Source organism: Aotus nancymaae, unplaced genomic scaffold, assembly GCF_030222135.1.
Source record: "Aotus nancymaae isolate 86718 unplaced genomic scaffold, 86718_ANA_hifiasm-v0.15.2.pri h1tg000010l, whole genome shotgun sequence".
In the NCBI taxonomy this organism is placed as follows: domain Eukaryota; kingdom Metazoa; phylum Chordata; class Mammalia; order Primates; family Aotidae; genus Aotus; species Aotus nancymaae.
Genome location: NW_026988421.1, coordinates 30,897,941 through 30,912,922, shown reverse-complemented (window position 1 = coordinate 30,912,922; position 14,982 = coordinate 30,897,941). Strand labels below are relative to the sequence as shown.

Below are 14,982 nucleotides of genomic sequence, written 5' to 3'. Positions count from 1 at the left end.
ACAAATGCTTCAACCAAAACAACATATTGTAACAGATTGGATACAGAAGTAAATGCAAGAATCTAGGGTCTTCTTTTAGTTTGGCTACTGAAGATATTTGCAAAATTATAAAACAATGCCACTCTTCTATTTTTTTGTTTTACAAGATATGTGTATTTTCATAAAAATATATTAATATGTAATGAATTTATTTTCTTTAAATGCAATGATAAATATTTAACATTTTTATGTTTTATTTTCTAATATAGTAAATATAGATAGATATAACCTATGTCTACGAAAGCTCTCTGGGGCTCAATAAGTTTTAAGTTTATAAAGGAGTCTTAAGGTCCCCAAATTTGACAACAAGTGCACTAGAGAAAAGTTATTTATTATGCAGAAGGGGATGGGATCCAGAATCTTTTAAGAGACAAGCAGAGTGGGTGGTTTTCAGAGAAGGAAAGCAGGAAGATTTTGTGAAGCATATGAAATAGAAAGATTGCTATGATAGGAAATGAAAAGTCACTTTGGAATGGGGGTGGATTATCCTGCCTGTTTCTTTTTTATCTGTGGCCTCTTGTGAGGTCAGTATTTGCAAGAGTTCTCTGACTTGAACCCAGACTTTTGCCCAGCTCTCAGGTGATATAAATGAGCTGTTACTAGTTGATTGGTGGAGTCTAGCCCAGTTCAGCCCAGTGATTTGATTAGAATGGGAAGGTATGTGATGAAATGGAATCTTTAGCGTCAGAAACTTTCTGTTGTGTAACAGATTTTTACCATCTGCTTCATTTCCCTCAACTGACTACCATTTCAGATCCAGAAAAAAAAGTTCTACCTACCCTTACTCTCAGTAATAATTTACAACATTATATTGAAGCTCAATTCCATGTTCTCCTCTTTTTTTAAAAAAAAAATGCATTTTGCATTGTAGTATAGGAAAGGTACTCTACTTTTTGATTTCAGAATTATTTCTACATGTTCTTTTCATCAAGTTTGCTTTTTTGCCCAGATAAGGAACTGTGTTGTCTGTATAAAAATGTGAAATCACCAGTAAACACTGGCTAAATTGGTTTCAGGAGTGTAATGTGTGGTTTATTGTTCTGATTGGAGGTGGGTTTACTGTGAAGCTAATGATACCTATACCTTAAAGCCCCTCACTTAAATGGGCTTTTTTTTTTTCTATTTGTAATGCTGAATCTTGTTTTTAAAAGAAGGCTTTCCAAATTCTCTTAGCTTCAGACATCACAAAAACTGGTTCTGAGGGGTTCTGAGTAAGAGCCTTGGAGATCTAGGAGTTGGCTTTAAAAACAATGTTGGATGTGTGGGGCAGATATCTTTTGAAGAAGGGAATTCAGCTATAGTGCTTGAAAAGATCACAGCTTTACTCTCAGGGGATTTATTTAGATAATGATTAACTCAGTCTATAGTAACCACAAAATTTTAAAGAATTTAGTAGACAAGATGTTAATGCCTCCCGTGCAGTATGTATTCTTAGCCCCAATAAAGAGCTTTTCTTTTCTGGATAATAAACTAAAAGTCCTTCTTATCGGGCTCTGCTTCAAGTGAAGCCTGTGAAGAGAATACAGTAATGTTTTTATTTTTCAGACCCTTGATTATGAGGGAATTTTAATATTAAAGCCTCAGTGCTCAGAAGGTTTTTTTTTTTTTTGAGATGGAGGGATGGAGTCTTGCTCTGTCACCCAGGCTAGAGTGCTATGGCACGATCTTAGCTCACTGCAGCCTCCACCTCCTAGGTTCAAGTGATTCTCCTGCTTCTTACTCCCAAGGAGCTGGGATTACAGGTGCCCGCCACCATGCCAGGCTAATTTTTGTATTTTTAGTAGAGATGGTGTTTCACCATGTTACCCAGGCTGGTCTCAAACTCTTGACCTCAGATAATCTGCCTGCCTTGGCCTCCCAAAGTGCTGGGATTACGGGCATGAGCCACTGCACATAGTCAAGTGCTCAGAAGTATTTTAATCAGCTCTTAGTCTTTTTCATTTTCTGAACTTTTAAGCCTTTTTCCTCAGAGAATCTTCTATTATTTGCTTTCCCAATAATTATTCTGTTAACAGCAGCAGCAGCAGCAGCACAGTTCTGCTACATGTATGATCTCTGTGAAGGTAGATACCCTTCACCCTCCTTATTTTACAAATGAGGAAACAGTCTGAGAGAAGTTTATTAACTTGCCTAAGGTCACACAGCATAGAAAGCAATAGAGCTGAGATTCAAACCTTGATGTGTGTTTGATGGAACACCTTTACTTGTTTTATCTTCCTGATGTCAGCCAGCCAGATATCTTGGAAATGAGAATCTGAAAAAATCCCAACATGAAATACTAATGTCCTAGGACCAAGAAGCATTTTTTTTTAAAGTGTAGTTTATTTTTTAAACTTGATGGTAGGTACACAGGCATTTGTTTTATTGTTATTCTTTATACCCTATACATATTTTATGAACATTCTTTTTATATTTATAAAATATTTTAAAAGATTATAGAAAAGAATAATTATTGTTTTTATGAAGTACATTTTTAGTTAATGTAATTCTGGCAATATAGATACAAAATAAAAAGCAGAAAAGCAAAACCAAAAAGCCCAATCAAAAATATCACCACCCAGGCCAGGAGCAGTGGCTCACGCCTGTAATCCCAGCACTTTGGGAGACTGAGGCAGGAGAATCACTTGAATTTGGGTGGCAGAGGTTGCAGTGAGCTGAGATCGCACCACTGTGTTCCAGCCTGGGTAACAGAGTAAGACTCTGTCTCAAAAAAAAAAAAAAAAAAAAAAAAATCACCACCCAGAAAACACATTCAGTGAGAAATCATTCTATCATTCCACAATATTCTTGATGCAGCTATACAGAAAGGAAAGATAGAAAAGAAGTGATAAGATTGTCTTAGTTATCTAGTGGGCATAAGAAGCTACCCCAAAACTTTGTGGCATATAACAAAAACCAGTTATTTATTCAGGCCTACAAGCTCTAATGCTTGAAAAAAGATTGCTACCTCAGCCAGTTTCAGAGCTGCCCCCACACTTGGGGACATCTTTCAGTCATCTAATTTCAGTGGCCTCTAGGCAAGCAAACCGGCTGTTTCAGGCACATCAGTAAATATGTCAGGATTACTTCATTCATTAGTTAGGACTGGTAGTCTCATGTGCTTGGCACATGTAGGCACTTAATGAAGATTCATGAACAGATGAAGTAAGTGAGGGTGCCTTTCGTGGACCTGACTGCTTAGCACTGATTTCTCTTTTTGCCTGATTTAGGTATTTGGCTCGAGTAGGGGAGCTTGAAGCTACTGACACCGAAGACCCAAATCTGAATTATGGACTTGTTGTTGACTGTGGCAGCAGTGGTTCCCGGATTTTTGTTTATTTCTGGCCAAGACATAACGGGAACCCCCATGACTTGCTGGACATCAAACAGATGAGAGACCGCAACAGCCAACCAGTGGTTAAAAAAATCAAGCCAGGTACTAATTAGAATATATTTTGTTGTCAATCTCTTTTAAGACATGAAAGAGAAAAAGGAGAAAGCAAGCTACCCTTTTTTTCTTGAGAGTCTAGGTAATGGGAGGGATATTTCATTCATTGTCACCCCCTACCTCTCAAATAAATAAATGTTTAGGACCTTAAGGAGACCCTAATAGGGTATCAGTTTCCTGAGTCTTATGTGATCTGCTTTTTAAAGAAAGTTGTCTTTTTGTTTTTGTTTTTGCTTAAACTCAAGGAATCTCTGCAATGGCAGACACTCCAGAACATGCCAGTGATTACCTTCGTCCTCTGCTGAGCTTTGCTGCTGCTCATGTGCCTGTGAAGAAGCACAAGGAGACCCCCCTTTACATCCTCTGCACAGCAGGCATGAGGCTTCTTCCTGAGAGGTGAGATGCAGGGTGCAGGGAACACAGGAAAACGGTGGCACAAGAGATGAAAGGCCAGTTTCCTGCACTGTCCTCTGTGGTTCCCTGGTCTATACCCCTATACCCAATTATGACACAATCAGTCATTCCCAACTTCATGTCTTTTGCTGCTTTGGGATCAGTATCTATCTGGGGTGACTATAGTGATTCTTAGTTTGGATTAAGGGTTGGGAGTAGTGGTGATGGTAATAGATTTGGATCATCAGGCACATAGAGAACATAATTACAGAATGAATTAGGATGAGGGTCACCTGATGACCTGGATACCTAGGGACTAGTTGGAGAGCTCTGGTAGGAACACTACCTTCTCTGTACCTCTGCCTGGAACCCTGGCAATAACTAGGGAGTTCCTCTTCTTGCTGCTGCTGCAAAGCTCAGTCTCCATTGCCTTAGGCCAGTTTTCTCAGCCCCAGTGAGTCACATTTTCCACTTGACCTTGGCAATTCAGCTTGACATCTTGCCACCTGATCCCTCTTCCTGCATTAAAGGAAGAGGAACAGAAAGCTGTATTTAGGCCAGACCCCTTCTTGTTAGTGATTTCTCTCCCTTGGTACCACCTTGATCCATCAATACTTATATAGGCCTGGGGTAAAAAGTGAGCTTCCTGAACTTTTTTTTAAAATGATTTTTATTTTATTGTGGTAAGAACATTTGACATGAGATCTACCCTTTAACTAAATTTTTTTTTAAAGTGAGCTCTCTGAACTTTTTTAAAAATGATTTTTATTTTTTTGTGGTAAGAACATTTGACATGAGATTTGCCCTTTAACTAGATTTTTTTTTTTTTTTTTTTTGGAGACAGGGTCTGCTCTGTTGCCCAGGCTGGAGGGCAGTGGTGCAATCACGGCTCACTGCAACTTCTGCCTCCCAGGCTCAAGAAGTCCTCCCAGCCCAGCTTCCTAAGTAGCTGGGACTACAGGTGTGCACCATCACACCCAGCTAATTTTTGAGGAGCCAGGGTTTCACCATGTTGCCCAGGCTGGTCTCGAACTCCTGGGCTTAAGTGATCCGCTTGCCTCAGCCTCCCAATATGCTGGAATTAGAAACATCAGCCACCACGCTCAGCCCAACAAATTTTTAAGTCTACAACACATTATTGTTGACTGTGTGTACAGTATTGTACAGTGGATCTTCAGTGCTTATTCATCTTGCTCAAATAAAATTTTGTGCCCATTTATTTCCCTTAGCATATTGTCCTTAGTGTTCATCCACATTGTCACATATTGTAAAATGCTCTTTTTTATTTAAAGTATAAATAGTGTTCCACTGTGTGTATATACCATGTTTTCTTTACATATTCATCTGTCAGTGAACATTTAGGTTGTTTCCACATCTTGGCTATTGTAAATAATGCTTCAGTGAACATGGGAGTGCTCACATCTTTTTGAGATCTTGATTTCAAATCTTTGGGATAATAGCCAGAAATAGGATTGCTAGGACATATGATAGTTTAATTTTTATTAATTTTTTTGAGACAGGGTCTTACTCTGTTGCCCAGGCTGGAGTGCAGTGGCATAATCTAGGCTCACTGCAACTTCCACCTCCCAGGCTCAAATGATTCTCCCACCTCAGCCTCCTAAGTAGCTGGAACCACAGGCATGTGCCACCATGCCTGGCTAATTTTTTGTATTTTTTGTAGAGAGAGGGGTCTTGCCATGTTGCCCAAGCTCTTTTCGAAGTCCTGGGCTCAAGCAGTCTGCGCATCTTAGCCTCCGAAAATGCTGAATTACAGGTATGAGTCACTGCACCTGGCCTCTATTTTTAATTTTTTGAGGAACCCCCATACTGTTTTGCAGAGCTGCTGTGCCATTTTACACTCCTTCCCATTTCTCCACAGCCCTGCCAACACCTGTTGTCTTTTGTCTTTTGGATAACAGCCATCCCAACAGGTGTGAGGTGATATGTCATTGTGGTTTTGATTTGTATTTTCCTGATGACTAGAGATGTTAAGCAACTTTTCATACTCCGTTGGCCATTTCTATGAATAGAGAAATGTCTATTCAAGTCTTTAGACATTTTTACATTGTTATTAGTGTTTTTTTGTTTGTTTGTTTTTGAGACAGTCTCACTCTGTCACCAGGTGCCAGGCTGGAGTGCAATGGTGCGATCTCAGCTCACTGCAACCTCTGCCTCCCGAGTACAAGCAATTCTCCTGCCTCAGCCTCCCGAGTAGCTGGGACAACAGGCGCATGCCACCACGCCCAACTAACTTTTGTATTTTTAGTAGAGACGAGGTTTCACCATGTTCGCCAGGATGGTCTCGATCTCTTGACCTCATGATCCGCCCACGTCGGCCTCCCAAAGTGCTGGGATTACAGGCATCAGCCACCGTGCCTGCCTGGTTATTAATGTTTTTACTGTTGAGTTGTAGGAGTTTCTTAAATGTTTTGCAGATGAACCCCTTACCAATATATAGTTCACAAATATTTTATCCCATTCTGTAGCTTGCCTTTTCACTCTGTTGTTTCCTTTACTGTACAGAACTTTTTGGTTTGATACAGTCTTGTTTATTTTTTGTTGCCTGTGCTTTTGGTTTCATATCAATGAGACCACTGCCAACCTTAACTTTAGAATTCATCCTCCTGGAATGTTCATAGTCTCATAGGCATCAGGTATTTCCTTATTAGCTTAAATGCTTTCCCTTGGTCAATAGCAGTTCTTTTTCTACAAGGTTTAAATTTTATAGTTGGCTTTCTTTCCTTAAAACAGCATATATGTAGGGCTTCACTGCTTACATCAGACATGCAGACAACATAACATGTAACAGCAATGCTTCTTTCAGTGGACTTTTTTTTTAGTTACTGGTTTACTGTCAAGAATAAGACTATTTTTATAGCCATTTATCAACACAAGAGGCTTTTTTTTTTTTTTTTGAGCCAGAGTGTCACTCTGTCACCCAGGCTGAAGTGCAGTGGTGTGATCTCAGCTCACTGCAACCTCCACCTCTTGGACTCAAGCAGTTCTCCTGCCTCAGCCTCCCAAGTAGCTGGGATTACAGGTGCCTGCCACAGTGCCTGGCTAATTTTTTGTATTACTAGAGATGGAGTTTCATCATGTTGGCCAGGCTGGTTCAGAACTTCTGACCTCAAGTGATCCACCTGCCTCGGTCTCTCAAAGTGCAGGGATTACAAGTGTGAGCCACTGCACCCAGCTAACATGAGAGGTTTTTTAGTTCCTTATTACCCCGTATATTTTGGTCTTTAAAAAAATTTTCATTTTGTTTTTACTTATTTTTAAAACCAAACTTTAAATATTGTAACTGCAACCTTACCTCATTAAAGGAAATTTTAAAAATGAACAAAACCAAACAATATGACTTACAACCCTGCCACCCCATCAAAACTGTTTCATGTTGTTGTATTTCCTTCTCTCTGTTCACATATATGTAATGTTCACAAAGTTGAAATCATACTGGGCATGCAATTAAGAATTTTTATTTGACATAGGTGATATTGTTCAAAAATTTTAGAAACCGTGGGAAGAGTATAGATGGCACAAGAGCAGGTGCCACATCATAAAGCCTATGAAAGGCCAAGGAAAGGGGAGGGAGGCCAGAGAAAAAAGCTGACTTGGAGGTTAAAAAGGCAGAATTGACCAACTGAGCTGGGCAGAGGGACCTGCTTGGTAGTTTGGCTACCGTTAGTGTGTTTTGAGCAAAAGAGACTGTTGCCTCACCTCCTGGCACTGTTCAGCATTACCCCTGTCAAAGAAGTTTCCATCCAACATTGCATAATGGTAAAAGGATCAATGTAACAAGAATAGCTAAAGATTCTATAGATCAACGAGATAGAAAATTAACAAGGATATTCAGGATTTGAACTCAGACCCGGAACAAGTAAACTTAATAAACATTTATAGAACTCTCCACTTCAAATACACAAAACATACATTACCACCTCACACCTATTCCAAAAGTGACTATATAATTGGAAGTAAATCACTCCTCAGTAATCGCATAGCATTTCATAGGTTTAAATGAAATATTGGTTGGCTGTTTGTTTGTTATCTTCTTCCCTTATTCCTTCCTGACTACATCATTAAGTATAATTATCAGTATAAAAGAGATTTTCAATACCCATTACTAAATTGCATTCCAGCCTGGGCAAGAAAGCAATACTCCCATTCTCTCTCCCTCTTTCTTTTCCTTTTTCCTCCTCCCCATTCGCTCTCTTTCTTTCTCTTCCTTTTTCCTCCTCCCCATTCTCTAAAAAAAAAAAAAAAAAAAAAAAAAAAGAAGTTTCCATCCAAACAAAACCCACTGTGAAGCTCCACCTTATTTGTCTAAGATGTTGTCATTGTGGAAACTCTGAATATTAGTATTTATTGCATTTTAAGAATTTTTAAAGAAATTTGCCTTTTTTTCTCTCTCTCTTTCAACTTGTTTTCTGGTCATCTCTCTAAATAATGCATATATCTGTTCTGGGCTTATAAAATCATTGCTGCCTCAAGTCCAAGCTAGTTGTTGGCATAAATGTGACTATCAGTACAAGAACCTGTTTTGTATGATTAATGCATTGCTAATTTATTAGCATTTGTAAGCAGATTCAAAATAGGGTTGAATCACTTAGACTATATTTTGAATTTATTAGCATTTGGTTTTATTTCTTTGCCAAAGGCCTGGACTAACAGACTTTTTTCTACTTCCCTTTTATTTTGTAGTTAAAAAAAAATCCCTTGAAAAATTACAGCATAATAGAAGGTGGTGTTTAATAAAATAATAATTTTTATTTTAGGAAATTGCACGTGTATAAAAGTAAAGAGAACAGTGCAGTGAATCCCCATTTACCCACCACCCAGCTTTAACAATTATCAACATTTTGCCATTATAAAAGCATTTTAAATAAAGAAACTATATTGAATTTTAGAAAATGAAAGTTGTATCCTGTCCCTATGTATACGTGAATGATTTGAGGTTGTTTTTTTTTTAACATAAATGGAATCACATTACACTGTTTTGTAAAATATATTAGACATCTTTTATCTTTTCATGTCTATATATGTAGATATAAATTAACTTCGTTTCCTTTAACATCTGTATAGTATTACATTGCATGGCTGTGCCTTAAGTTATTCAATCAATCCCTATGGTATGGTATTTCCAGTTTTTTATTGTTATAAATAATTTTTATTGTTACAAATAATGCTGCAGTATTTCTCTTCTTTATTTTCTTGTCTGATTTTCTTGGAATTAATTTCTAAAAGTATAACAGCTGGATCAAAGGTCAATACATTGAAATATTTTGAAACACAGTCCTGGATTGTTCTTTAGAAATGTTGTACTAGCAGTTTATTTATTTGTTTGTTGGAGATGGAGTCTCCCTCTATCACCCAGGCTGGAGTGCAGTGGCATGATCTCGACTTACTGCAACCTCCGCTTTCTGGGTTCAAGCGATTCTGCCTCAGCCTTCTAAGTAACTGGGATTACAGGCACCCACCACCACGCCTGTCTAATTTTTTTATTTTTGGTAGAGACGGGGTTTCACCATGTTGACCAGGCTAGTCTCAAACTCCTGACCTCAGGTGATCCACCTGCCTTGGCCTCCCAAAGTGCTGGGATTACAGGCGTGAGCCACTGCACCCGGCCTGTACTAGTAATTTACATAAATAACATCAACGTATGTTGGTGCCCATTCTTCCATATCATTGCCAAAACCAGCAAGCCCTCTCTTTGAGGAGTTTAGAAGCATATCCAATAGGGAGAGAAGAATACCCCCTCTTGGTCCCCATGTGAAATTCTTATTGCAAGAATTTAATATATGTAACAGTGAACTTTTTAAGAAACTATTCTTGACATTATGTTGGAAGATTATTACTTCAAATATAGATCTTCACTTTGAATTGCTAACAACATTCTTTACCAAGTCATACTGACAACTGTGTGAGCCAGTAGAATATTTTTGTAATGAATAATTTTTTAAATCCAAGATAGTTTGTTTTATTTTAACTAACATTTTCTCTAGATTCATATTATTACTTCTAGCTGTGTTTCTTTGCTTTCCTTTGCTTCATAATATTGATTACATACTTAAAATGTTAGAGGAAGGATAACCCTATAGATGTGAAGTTTCATATGTTTTCCCCAAATGAGAAATGTTATGTCCTCTGGATTTTGATCCTGACCTGAGTTTTTCAAATGGTAAGATTTTTACAATGAAAAAAATCAACCCTTGAAATATGGAAAAGGAGATTAAAAAGTTAATTGTGGCTGGGTGCAGTGGCTCACGTCTGTAATCCCAGCACTTTGGGAGGCTGAGGCGGGTGGATCACCTGAGGTCAGGCATTCGAGACCAGCCTGACCAACATGGTGAAATCCTGTCTCTACTAAAAATACAAAATTAGCCGGGCATGCGTGGTGGTGCACACCTGTAATTCCAACTACTTGGGAGGCTGAAGCAGAAGAATCGCTTGAACCCTGGAGGCAGAGGTTGCATTGAGCTGAGATCATGTCATTGCACTCCAGCCTGTGCAACAAGAACCAAACTCCATCTCAAAAAAAAAAATAAGTTAATTGTTAGCTTATGTAAGGATTATATTAAAACTTGTGGAACCAACAGTGCATCTTGTGTGGTAATGTGAAGCATTGTTTCTGTGTTGTGTAAGATTTGAGGATCAAATTGTGTTCCTTAATTTAACATCTTTGTTTTACAATAGTGAGGAATAATGTAATTACATCAATTTTCTAGTTATGAAACTTTGCTGCAGTTTCCTGTGGCTTATTTGTACTAAGCCAGTGAGAGTCATAAACCATAGTCTCATCTTTTAACACTCTTTGAATAATAACATCATATAAGGAGAAAGCATTACTATTACCATCTTGCCTTTTAGGTAGGAGGCTATACCTGCAGGCAGTTTAAACTTAAAATCAAAGGCAGTACCAAAAAGAAGCAGGGCTGGACAAGTAGATGAGGTAGGTGAAGAGTGAGGTCATGACAAGGCTAAGGAGAAGGGCAAGTTGAGGCAGTTTATGAAAAGAGAGGTTAGTGACTAACTTTGGAATTTTCTGTTCTTTCTTGCAGAAAGCAGTTGGCTATCTTGGCTGATCTTGTGAAAGATTTACCACTGGAGTTTGACTTCCTCTTTTCACAGTCTCAGGCAGAAGTGATCTCTGGGAAGCAGGAAGGTACTGGGCCTTGACGGGTGCAGTTGGTTCACCCCTAAGCCAACCATGGCATAGCCTCTCTAACGGGTGTTTAGAATTACTCTATATATCTGATTTTAATTTTTCTGCCAATAATTTTCTTGATTCTGCCACATAGTTGTTTTGATTATTTGCATATTTTGCACGAGTATCTGTTTTAGAAATTTGCTTCTGGAAGTCAAAAATGTATATCTCTTTTGAACTTAGTGCTAAGCACTATGTTTGTAAGAATGTATTAGCATTTAATGATTTCAGTTGGATATTTGGTTAACTACACTTTTGAAAACATATACAGTTCTAGAAGTTGTATTGAGTTTTTGTCAAAGTCACATGTAAGGTAAATTATTAAAGTAAGGAGAAACTTTAATTTCAGGAGATGATCAGAATGAGTTACTTTTCTTTTGTTATGGTCTCTGCCTTTATTACAATTACTATGCAGTACTGATAATTCCCTGAAATCTCACACTATTGGGTTTGTAGTTTTAGAGTGACTATGTGTTCTCATGTGCCAAATGTGGCCAGTTTGATAAATTATATTTCCATTTCTTAAAAAGAGAAGATCTTATATGTCTTCTAGTTGCAGACATATACCTGAGAAAAGATTTACCTTTTAAAATTTCAGTATTGCATTTTCAGTCTTAAAATTTCTATTTCAATCTTAATTTTCTGTTTCTTTTCTTTTGTGTTTCTTTGCTGAGACCTTCTGTCTTTCCATTCATTGTAAGACTGCTCAAATTTCTTGGTTATATGGCTGCTCTAATATCTTTGATAATTCTAATTATGTGTGTCATCTCAGAGTTGGCATCTTTTGATTGTCTTTTCTCTTATGAGTTGAGATTCTTCTGGTTCTTTGCATGCTAAGTATTTTTGTATTCTATCTTGGACATTTTGAATATTATATTATGAGACTCTGGGTCCTGTTTTAATCAAAGAGAACATTGATATTTGTGTTTTAGGAGGCACCTGATCTCAAATTCTGACCTACCTTCTGTGGACTGTGATTCTTTTTTTTTTTTGAGACAGAGTTTCACTCTTGTTGCCCAGGCTGGAGTGCTATGACACGATCTTGGCTCACTGCAACCTCTGCCTCCTGGGTTCAAGCAATTCCCCTGTGTCAGTCTCCCAAGTAGCTGGGATTACAGGGATGCGCCACCACGCCCAGCTAATTTTGTGTTTTTAGTAGAGATGGGATTTCACCATGTTGGTCAGCCTGGTCTCGAACTTGGGGGATTCACCCACCTCAGCCTCCCAAAATGCTGGGATTATAGGCATGAGCCACTGCACCCAGCCCGTTATTCTATTAGCTCATTTTTCAAAGCCTTGGCCACTGCTATTTGGATTTGTCTTGTGTGTCAGCCAGTGGCTAATCTGGAACCTGGGCAGTGGCCTAGCCTGTAGTTCAGTTCTCAGAGCTGTTTATATATTGTTTAGGGTCAGATCTATGTATGTGTAGCATGGAAGTGAGCCCAGGGCTTCATACACAACTTTGTTCCCTACTGTCTGTGATCCCCCTGACACTTTCTGGTTCCTTGGAGCTCCCTTTCATGGTTCTCTGTCAGAATACCAGGGCTTTAATTTGCCTACTCTCTGCCATGCACTTCTCATGATTGCATCTGTTTTTAGGGCCAAGTGTTGGGAGGACACAGAGAGACAAAATAAGCAGTAGAGATTTGCCTCACACTCTTGAAACTACAGCTTCTCTGGTCAGAGAAAAGAATTCACAGCCCTCAGAGTTTTAGGTACCTGCCCAACTTCTACCTCTGTTGCCGGAGGTTAGAGGTTAGATTCCTCCTATTTTCTCTGAATGTTTGACTTTCCTTTTTCTGTTCTTTGGACCAGAAAGTGAGTTGAAGTTCTTCTGTTCACACCTGGTGTGTACTTTCATGTTTCAAGCTGCTCTTGAGTCTAGACCAGGTAATCTCTGAGGGGGAAAAATGGGACACTCACTACTGGCCTGTGGTAGTTTAAATCCTGGTCTCTCCTGGTGTGCTCATTATCATTTACTTTCAAAGTTTCTAGGAAGCTGCTCCATGCATTCTATCTAGAGTCTATATTTGTATGCAGTGGGGAGACAAGATTGCCCAGAACTAGAACTCCAAGATTGACATTTTTTTCTTTCTTTTTTTTTTTTTTGATCTTCATGACATTCAGATGATTTGCATTTTTTAAAACATTTGTTATATAATTAATTTCTATTCATTGAGGAAATTTAGATGCAAATAATTTTAAAAGGGAAAAAATCACAAGATGAAAGATTTGAAATTCATACATTGAAAGTATAGAATAAAATACTATGATTACTTTTTTCCCAAAAAAAAAGGGAAAGAGAAGCCCTAGGGAGAGGTGTATACATGGCATAGCAGTAGAGAACTAAGTGAGAACTTTTATATTTCTTACTTAGGGGTTTATGCATGGATTGGAATCAACTTTGTTTTGGGAAGATTCGACCATGAGGATGGTGAGTGATATTGTCTTCTTATGACAATTTACCGGCTGAAGGTTTAAGTCATAACTTATCAGTAGCATGTAAATGCAATTTTTGACTTGTTTTTCTTTTTTCAAACATAAGATGCTTCATTTTCCATCCAAATTTGCTTTCTTTTATTTCTTTTTATATGGAAAGTTTAAACATTCTTAAAAGTAGAATAAATAATTTTAAAAAACCTTTGATACATCGAGGGAGATGGGGGAGAAATGACAAAATGTTAGTAAATATTGAGTCTGGGTAATGGGTTCAAGAGGGTTGATTTTTTCTTTTTTTCTCATTGGATATTTTAAAAAGCAAACCCCAGACATGTAATTTTTATTTTCATGCATGTCATATATCTACAACAGATGAGCAGTTTCAAAACAAAAAATACATCCATAATGCCATTTTTAAACTTAACAGAATTAACCATTTCTAATATTATACAATACCCATCCTAATACCCAACCCAGGTAGAGATTTTCTTGATTTTCTGAAGAATGTTTATTTGTGGTGGGCTTGTTCAAATCAGAATTGGAACAAGGGTCATGCATTGCATTGGTTAATATGTCTCTTTAGTCTCTTTTAATATATGATGGTTAATCTTACCACCTTACTCCCTTGCCTTTTGAAGCAAGAAAAAATTGGATCACATGGTAGAAAGAATTTGCCACATGCTGGATTTGATTGACTGCATCTTTGTGTGTTCACATGTTTTTTTAAACATGTTTCTTATCCCCTCATATATCCTTTAAACTGGAGGTCAGATATTAGACTCAGATTCAATTCCATCTGCAAGACTAAATTATAGAAAGTGCTGTGTGTTTCCCGCTACTCACATCAGGAGTTTTGTAATGGCTGGTTGACTCACTTTTTGTTATGCTCAGACTGATCAGGTATTGAGGGTTCAGGTATTATCAGCCTGATCTAATTTAGTATTAAAATTCCTTATCTGCCTTTCACAGAATGGTTGTAATAACCAACTGTGATCATTGCTTAGATATATTTTTTCATTAGAGATTGCAAAATGGTGATATTTCTAATTCTGTCATTCCTTATGCATTTAACAGCTAGACTTTTTATATAATGAACTTTTCTTGATCAACTCTTTGGATATATTGACGTGTAGTTCTTATGGGAAAGACAGAATAAATCCTTGATTCTTTTTCTTTATGTATCACATTTCTGAATAATGAGTTGGTGACTGAGTAACTTCCAAAGGTAACCAGTGGGAAAAATGTTTTTTGTTTTGTGTATGTGTTTGTGTGTGTGGTTTTTTGTTGTTGTTGTTGTTGTTTTGTTTTGTTTTTTTTTAGACAGAGTCTTGCTCTGTTGCCCAGACTGGAGTGCAGTGGCACAATCTCAACTGTGCGATCTCGGCTCACTGCAACCTCCGACTCCTGGGTTCAAGTGATTCTCCTGCCTCAACCTCCTGAGTAGCTGGGATTACAGGTGCCCTCTACCCCCCTGGCTAAT

General features: G+C 37.9%; 1 protein-coding gene across 3 annotated transcripts in view; it reads left to right on the top strand.

Annotated features, from left to right (window-relative positions):
- The window catches only part of ENTPD7 (ectonucleoside triphosphate diphosphohydrolase 7), a 60,800-nt gene that overhangs the window by 15,039 nt on the left and 30,779 nt on the right, over window positions 1-14,982 (top strand). For all 3 annotated transcript variants that reach the window (XM_012439441.2, XM_012439439.2, XM_012439440.2), the window contains exons 4-7: window positions 3,249-3,454; window positions 3,712-3,862; window positions 10,918-11,021; window positions 13,441-13,497. In XM_012439441.2, coding sequence (XP_012294864.1) covers window positions 3,249-3,454; window positions 3,712-3,862; window positions 10,918-11,021; window positions 13,441-13,497 — 518 coding nt within the window. The remainder of the gene's footprint in view (window positions 1-3,248; window positions 3,455-3,711; window positions 3,863-10,917; window positions 11,022-13,440; window positions 13,498-14,982) is intronic.